The following is an 8868-nucleotide window of genomic DNA, read 5'->3' on the forward strand; positions in this document are numbered from 1 at the left end:
CTGTTCCCACCACAGCTCCTCAGTGTCCCCTCCCCATTCTCACCACAGCTCCTCAGTGGTCCCTCCCTGTTCCCACCATGGCTCCTCAGTGGCCCCCTCCCTGTTCCCATCACATGCTTTTTTTATCCCTCATCTTAGGTTCAGAACCTGAAAATCAGTTGAAATCACTTGGCCCACCTGTCCTGCTATTAATGACTAAACTCACATCCAAACAAGGTTTCCGAAAACACTTTTGTATCTGGAAATAAAAGTGAATAGCAGTTTTATGCAAGGGCATAGATTCAGAGATTTAGATGCCCTTTTATTTTAATTAAAGTTAATCCGTGTTCTTCGCTTTTTAACATAAATTTTAATGATGTGATCAAAAGAACTTAAAATTCTTTTGGCATTTACAACAGTTTAGGTTTGTTTTCTCTTCTTTTTTTTTTGGAGTTTTCATTTTTCTCTGTTTTGTTTCCTTGGTATGTATTATTGCACATGTGTGTGCACAAATGTGTGCAGGTCCCCATACACATGTACACATGGAGCCCAGAAGAGAACTCAGGTGTCGTTCCTCAGGTGCCACCTTCCCTTCAGGCAGCCTGGCTTTTCTGTGTGGGTTCTGGGGATGAACCTCAGGAGTTTGCACTTGTATGGCAAGCGCTCTCCCAACAGAGCTATTTTTCTAACACCTGCTTCCTTAAGTTTATCATGATTATTTGTAAAATGTTAAACACTCAATAACATATTTATTAATTAAATACATATGATTTCCAAAGCATAATAAAACTTTTGGGCAAGGAGAATATGAATTTATTTTGAATGTTTATGAACCTCTTCAACTTTTGACTTAAAAGGCAACTGTTCTCTCCTTAGAGCTTCTGCATTCAATTCTCGGGACTGCCACAGGTCACACTGTTTCTAGAAACCTAGATGAATACTCAGAGATAATGGACATTAAAACAGTAAATGTTAGGTAGGATCTCTCTGAGGGGCGGGGTAAGAGGCTAGCCCCACGGTCAGATTTAGTCTACAGAAATAGCAAGTTCACCATTCAATCACCTGCTCACATACAAATTATCTCTTTACATTACTTCAAAGTAAAGATGGAGGTTTGCTATCTTTAGGTAACAATATTGAAAGATCACACATCTGGGGCAAAAATGCTTTAGAAAACAGCTTCAGAATTTGTGTTAACTCTTCTAAAACAAAATTAACTTATTTCTGCTTTGATAGGATAAAAGAGACAGTATGTTGTGATTCAATTCCAATTCTCTTTTAGAGACATTGGCTGAATAGCTCAAATCTATTACACAGCTAAAGGAAAGGTTATAACCACAAATTAACAGACATTCACCTTGAAAGAGAGCCATGATAACACTGGAAGTCATATTCAAAATTGGGTCATTTGGTTATTTAAGAAACTGTATCTTCAGCCGGGCGGTGGTGGCGCACACCTTTTTAATCCCAGCACTCGGGAGGCAGAGGCAGGCTGATCTCTGTGAGTTTGAGACCAGCCTGGTCTACAGAGCTAGTTCCAGGACAGGCTCCAAAGCCACAGAGAAACCCAGTCTCGAAAAACCAAAAAAAAAAAAAAAAAAAAAAAAGAAACTGTATCTTCAAAATATTTGGCTCTGAGAAATTCTTTCTGCCTTTGCTTTGAAACCCATGGCTTTGTTGATATGTGTGCTTAATTTCCTTTTATTTTGGTTTACCACTGCTAAGTGGAAAAATGGTTTTGACTTATGGAGCTGTATTATTACTACTATTTTTAACAGCCTGGTACCTTAGATGTTCTAGAAGAATTGTACCCTATTTCATATCTATGTTAATGCAATCAAAGGAATAAAGAATAGGCAATGCACTGAAAATGAAAACATGAATTTTTAAAATCAAAAAAATCAAATCTGAAAGAGAACATTAACTATACATGAAACTTCTATGCCCACCAACAGTTGGGCATCACCCCAAAACAATTATGCATTACAATTACATATTGCACATAAGTCAAGCACACATTAGAGCTTTGGGTGTTAGATTTGACGAACAAAAAGGAGCATCAATACCACAGCAAGCTACCTCATGGCAGAACATTTTTTACTTTCTAAGGCTACTGTAATCCATCACGTTTCTCCCTCCTCTTCTCACCCAGCTGCTTGGAGGAAGGGGGGAAGAGAAAACACCTACAGGTTTCTCAGTAGAAAGCCGCTTGTTCAGATAGAACGCCTTGCTGAACAACACTGGAAGGCTTGTCTGTGTTCCCACAGGTTCTTCGCAGCAATAGCTTGCTGGAGTCCACGGACTACTGGCTGCAGAACCAGAGGACGCCTTGCCAGATCGGGTTTGTGGACGAGGAGTCTGAAAACTGTGCTTCGGTAAGTGTGAGGAACCCTGTGGGGATTATTGTCTGATAATGCGGGAAACCGGGACACGTACCTGAGACAGAAACTTCACAGTGGACAATAACTTCTTAAATACAAGGTTGGGAATGTATCCTTTTGAAAATATGTGTGCAGCTCATGAGGACAGACAACACAGTAACAGACAGCTAGTGCTTCTACATCGATTCTTCATTTAAACAGAAGAAAGAATGCAGTCACTCCTGTGGAAAGGGAAAAATTAACTGCTGCCCGGGAAAATGACCCAGGCACCGATTCAGAAGTAGAGTTGGAGTATAGAAAGAAAAATCAAAAACTGGACAGCTCTCTTGGATTCTTTCGAGTATGTTTTATAACTCCTGTTATAAGGTGTTTTGTGATTGAAAATTGGGCAAGAATTTTCCAGCATTCTTATGAATAATTTTAAATCCTCCTCAGACTACGAAATAAAAAGACGTGAATTTCAGGGTGCTAAGCTATATTGTGCTACATGAAAAGCCCCTGTGAGGGGAGGGGTGTTCTTACAGATAAACTACAGAGTATGTAGGGCTAAGACTGTGAGCACACTTTGTGGGTGTTGGCGGTGATCCTTCCTAAGGGCTACACCCCTCACTCTGATGAAGTCATCTAGCTCTTATGGGGTCATGTTCACAGGCTGAGGAGTTTTTCCAAAGAGGGTAGAAATGTAATGCACCTCTTTTGACACCACCTCTGAGCTATTCCTGGGGGCTTGTTCTGTGCCGGAATATCTGTTTCAAAAGAAAAAAAAAAAACAGAAACAAAAACAAACAGAAAGATGAAAATGGAATGTGATGAATTTGGATATGTGCTGAGCAGAGCAGACCCGGAAGGCAATGCACCACTTGCTGGAATCTCACAGTACTCATGGCAGAGAGCGTCCCAACACCCTTAAGTTACTCTGTTCGGAAAGGGGAGCAGTACACAAAGCTCCATCCCTAACCAAGAAGCTCTTTGCAGTAGATACCTGTTTTCTCCAGTGTATATCAACCACACTCCTAGGCATACCCTGTGCCCAGAAATAGCTGGCCAGCACAAAATGGACTCCGAGTGGAGGAGGGATAGCTTTGGTTTTGTTATTTTTGTCTTATTCTTTTTTTGTTTGTTCTGATTTTCATTTTTTGGTTGTGCATGAGTCAGAAACAGACAGAGAGAGTAAGAGGGGGGAGAACATGATGTTGGGTGGTAGGGAGGTAGGGAGGAATTAGAGGAGAAGGAAAATGAGAAAAATATATTGTATGAAAAATTAACAGGAAAAATGATTTTAAAATGTTACTATCTTTTGGGTAAAACTTCAGTATTAGTATCTGCTTATGGTGTGCATGGTGTTTGTGTTCATGCGTGTGTGTGGTGTGTATGTGCTTTGTGTTCTGTATGTGATATATGTGTATATGGGGTATGTGTGGTGTGTATATCTTTTTGTGTGTCTATATATGTGTATATTGTGGTATATTGTGCTGTCTATGTGTGTGTGGTGTGTATATCTAGGTGAATGTGTTGTGTGGTGTTCGTGTAGTGTGTGTATTTGTGTGTGTGTATATGTATGTATATGTGGTATGGTATGTATATGAGGATTGGGTTTGTGTGTGTGGTGTGTATCTCTGTGTGTTGTCTGTGGTGTGTGCTGTGTGTGTAACTGTCTATGTGTTTGTCATGTGATGTGTGTATGTTGTATGGTGAATGTATCTGTGTGCATGTGGTGTGTTCTGAGTGTGTGCTGTGTGTATATGTATGTGTAATGTGTATATGTATCTGTATGTGTATGTTATAGATCTATGCATGTAAAGGTATAACTCAGAGAGCAACATCATCCCATGCCTTTCATTATTGCTATCCATGTTATCTTTCGAAGCAGGGCCTCTCACTGAGCTCAGCCCTCACTGATTGGCAAGGCTGGTTAACCAGAGAGCTCCGCCTACCTCATCCCTCTCCACCATCCCCTTCTTCTTTTCCTGAGGTTACAGATGCACACAGCCATGCCCATTTTATGTTAGTGTCAGGGATTCATGATTGAAAGGCAGTCATTTTACTGACTGAGCCATCTCCCTAGCCCTAAACATTTAGTACTTTTTAATCTCTTGTCCACAAATCTATTTGCTGGCCTAATTTTCATTTCAGAAAAATACGGAAGATTAAGTAGCAAATAATCCTATAGTAATGCCTTCTTTCCAAATTCAATTCTTGAGCTAGAAAATCCAGGCACTTGGAATGTGTATACTCTATTATACCACTGCAAGTAGCAAAAGAGAACCTGTTATCAGTAGCTTATACTTTAGCCAAAGTTATCAACAAAATAATTTCTATATTGTTGTCTTCCACTTGGCAAACATGTGAAAGTTGGACTACAGAAAGTAGTGAAGAGCAGAGTTCTTCTCTACACTCTCTATTTGGGATCAGAATAGCAGGTCTACAATTTGAAGTACTGAGTTCCATAGCCAAGGCGACTTCCTGTGTGCAAACATTCCTATCAATCATCAAGCTGCACTTAGAATACAGGGCTTCCTTCTTTGTTCCTTTCAGGTGTTAGATGACATCAATAAGGTTTAATTGATCCATCCTGTTATCCTGGTTCTTGCTACTCTTTCTAAATGGGAAAAATCTAAACAGAAGTAAAGATACATTAGAGTATTTGTTCCAGATGCTGTTCGGTGATTTGTAATGACTGAAACTAATATAAATTTAAATATTAAAAATCAAAAATAAATTTCAAGATTCCCTACAGAAAACCAGTTTCTTTAGCTAATCCATTCTAATCCTAGTCCTTTCCTTAATTTCCAAATTCTTTCTCTTTTAGCTTGGTGAGGTTTCTAGGGCAGGGAGAAGAATCATGTGAGACGAGGGTTCTATATTTCTGGGAAACACTCAGATCTAAAGGTGAACTATGGTAAACTATGGACATGCAGGGCCAGAAGAAGGAAGTTCTAACAAAACAACCATGTGATGGGACCAAGCATTCAAGAGAAAGTATTAAGCTCATTTTTTCAAAACCTAAGTATAGCCGGATAAGAACACTCTCAGCTACTAAGGGAAACAACAAAGAAGGGTCATGACTTGAGGGTTGCCAGGACCATATAACAAAAAACTTATTAAAGAAAAGATAAAAATTAATTTTCTCACAGCTCCATGAAAGTGTAATGTAAATACAAGCAAGTATGGTGGTTATGCCTGTAACCCCAAAACTTGGGAAACTAAAGCAGGAGGATTATCAGGTGCTGCTAGTCAATCTAGTCTGCAAAGTAAATTCCCAACCAGCCAGTACTACAGAGTAATATCCTGTCTCAGATGCCTCCCTGTGGGGGGGAGAGGTGTAATTTAAAGGAAGATAAAAATAGTATGGTTCAAAATAATTCCTTCATTAAAATTTAATTTTAAAAAATCAGCATTATGAAATTATCCCAGCTTTAAAGTATTTACAGATAATCCTAGCAGACCCCAGGGAACCTGTAGGGAGGCTGAATTTGCTCTGTGGTCTCTTATGGAAGGAAAACCCAACACTAAGTGAACTGCTCTTTTGACTCTTTCTTTTGCTCTTCAATTAGCAACTAATTTTATATCTAGAATAGATTGATTTGTGTCACTTGATTTTTTTTATTTGCTTTTGGTTTGGTTTTGAGGAAGGGCCTCGGACGTGGAAATTAATGGTGTTCTGTGTCCACATAGCACAAAGATTTTGTTTCCAAAAAGGAAACTACGAGGTTTATTTCTTCAGGAGGCAAGCTCATATGTCCCACAGTTAACATGAAGACTCTAATCCTGTTCCCTTGCTGTGACAAGCATCATGAACAAAAGCAAGGAAGCAGGGAAAGCATTCATTTCAGCTTACTCACTGAGGTCATGGGACCACCATTGAGGGAAGTCATGGCAGGAAGTCAAGGTAGGAAACTGGAGACAGGAACCATGGAGGAATGCTGCTCACTAGATAATACAGTTCTCAACCACCTGCTTAAGAATGATACCACCCACCCGAGGCTGGGGCCTCCTGAATCAATCAGCCTAGCAATCCCCCATAGATATGCCTGCAGACCAAACAATCTAGGCAAGTCCTTAATCCAGATGACTCCAAGGCTGATGATTTAGATTAACAAGGACAGAATCTCAGTGAAGAACAGTGTGAAGTGGTCAGAAACATGATAGCCCCTCTCCTCCCAAACAGGAGACACAGACTGGAAAGCCTCTTGAGGTGACCATCAAGTTTTCCGAAAGTATCAAGTATGAAAAAATCCTCTATTTCCTAAACAGAGCTTCATATATCATCTAATGTCATTGTATTCTCTTTTCAAATTGCCATTCTAAAAATAAAAAATAAAAAATTCATGAATTTGCTAGTTTTTGTCTTCTTTTCTTCTTTCTTTCTTCCTTTCTTTTTTTTTTTTTTTTGATTTGTTTCAGGACAATGGAATTGAAAGTCTACTTCCAAAACTCAACAGCATGACACTATTATCGTACAGATTTTTAAAATTATTTATAGGAACTATACATACATTATTTTTGACATTTTTAATTGAAAGCAAAATAAGCCTTTATTGAATTTTGCTACATACTAGAATTTTATTTTTAATTTTTAAGGAATCATTTTTGTTATAAGAGGCCGCTTGTTGGTTCCTGGATGCTCAGCCCCGAAATAATCACACAGAAACTATATTATTTAAAATAATGTTTGGCCCATTAGCTCTAGTTTCTTATTTGCTAATTTTTACATTTTAATTTACCCATGTCTAATAATCTGTGCATCACCATGAGGTCGTGGCCTACCAGCAAAGTTTCAGTGTGTCTGTCTCCAGTGGTGGCTTCATGGCTTCTCCATGATTCCACTTTCCTTCTCCCAGCATTCAGTTTAGTTTTCCCTGCCTACCTCTATTCCCTGTGCAGGCCCAATACAGTTTCTTTATTAACCAATGGTATTCACAGCATACAGAGGGGAATCCCATGTCACATATTAATACATCAACAACATTACCTTAGCCATTTGTGTTGTTTCTATTCTTGGTTTGTCTTAGTTAGGGTTTCGGTTGCTGTGATGAAACACCGTGAACAAAATAACTTGGGGAGATGCTTATTTGGCTTATTCTTCCACATGTTCATCATTGAGAGAAGTCAGAACAGAAAGTCAAACAGGGCGGGGACCTGCTGGCAGGAGCTGATGCAGAGTCCATGGTGAGGTGCTACTTACTGGCATGGCCATTCATGGCTTTCTTATAGAGCCCAGGATAGCCCCATCCACAATGGGCTGTTCCCTCCCCTATAATCACTAATTTAGAGTGCCGTAAAGGCTTGCCTACAGTCAGATCTTATGGAGGCATTTTCTCAACTAATGCTCCTTCTCTAATGACTCTAGCTTGTGTCAAGTTGAAATAAAATTAGCCAGCAAAGAGTTACTCACAGATGTGTCTCATTTTGATCATTTTACAACAGACATTATATACATTTTTATCGAAAAATCATAGCATCTAAAAATTGTATTTGTCTTAAATATTTAAATGTGTGGATGGAGCTTTGAAGTGGCCTTCAGCATTCCATGAAAAGACGCCATTGCAAAGGTGAGATTTCATAGCTGTCCTACAGATCTGCCTTCTATAGCAATGGCAAAAATAACAAAATCTGCAATGGCTGGCCTTTACTTCCAATCATTTCTTTAAATATATTCATACTCTCTCAAGAGAGTTTAAAAAATGTTGAGAGATAAATAGTTCACGTGAAAAGTTTTCCTTCAAAAGATCTAGACTTGGATGCACAAGGAACCAAGTAACTACAGAACTAAGAGGGACATTTGTAGGCATCATGTCTAGATATATGACAACTTCTAAAGCATATTTTAGTTTCTTTTTCAAAAAGGCAAGCTAGAAACTCACAAATTTTCATTAATTTTATACTGACAGACACAAGGCAAGAACGGAGACACAAGCTTCCAATTTTCTCAAATATTACTAACTTTGTGACTCGCTGTTTTCTCCATGATGAGCTCTTGTGTGACTAACATCATACAAGTTGTGAACTGTTTTAGGATGAGTTACAAGCACAAGGTCCTTTATTTCTCTCTTCTTTGGTGTGGAGCATGAAGACTTAAAACCAGGATTTAACTTAGGTCTGCAGAAACCCTTGTTATAGTTTTATTACACTTTGAATGTACAAAGTTCCCCAAAGAATCACTTATGGTTCCCAAAGGTGGGGCTCTTAGCAGGTCGTAGAGACATTAGGAGATGGGGCCTGTTTGGAAGATCACTGGAGGCACAGCCTGGAGGGGCATACTTATTCTCTCCCTCTCCCTCTTCCTTCCTCCTCTCCTTCATTCTTTCCTCCCCTTCTCCTCTCCTCTCCCTCCTGTTCCTCTTCCTTTTCTCTTCTTCACTCCCTCTTTATCTAAGGATGAGACTTCCCTTCTCCCTCCCCTTCTCCTCTCCACCCCTTCCTTTTTCTCTTTTTCTCCTAATTCATCGCCTCCTTTCTCTCTCTCTCTCTCTCTCTCTCTCTCTCTCTCTCTCTCTCTCTCTCTCGC

The 8868-nt window shown here is 39.4% G+C and overlaps 1 protein-coding gene across 2 annotated transcripts in view; it reads left to right on the plus strand.

Annotated features, from left to right (window-relative positions):
• Sphkap (SPHK1 interactor, AKAP domain containing) overlaps positions 1 to 8868 on the plus strand; it is a 178005-nt gene that overhangs the window by 69395 nt on the left and 99742 nt on the right. For both annotated transcript variants that reach the window (XM_005361516.3, XM_005361517.3), the window contains exon 3: positions 2247 to 2354. In XM_005361516.3, the coding sequence (XP_005361573.1) occupies positions 2247 to 2354 (108 nt within the window). The remainder of the gene's footprint in view (positions 1 to 2246; positions 2355 to 8868) is intronic.

Source organism: Microtus ochrogaster, linkage group LG4 (genome assembly GCF_000317375.1).
Source record: "Microtus ochrogaster isolate Prairie Vole_2 linkage group LG4, MicOch1.0, whole genome shotgun sequence".
In the NCBI taxonomy this organism is placed as follows: domain Eukaryota; kingdom Metazoa; phylum Chordata; class Mammalia; order Rodentia; family Cricetidae; genus Microtus; species Microtus ochrogaster.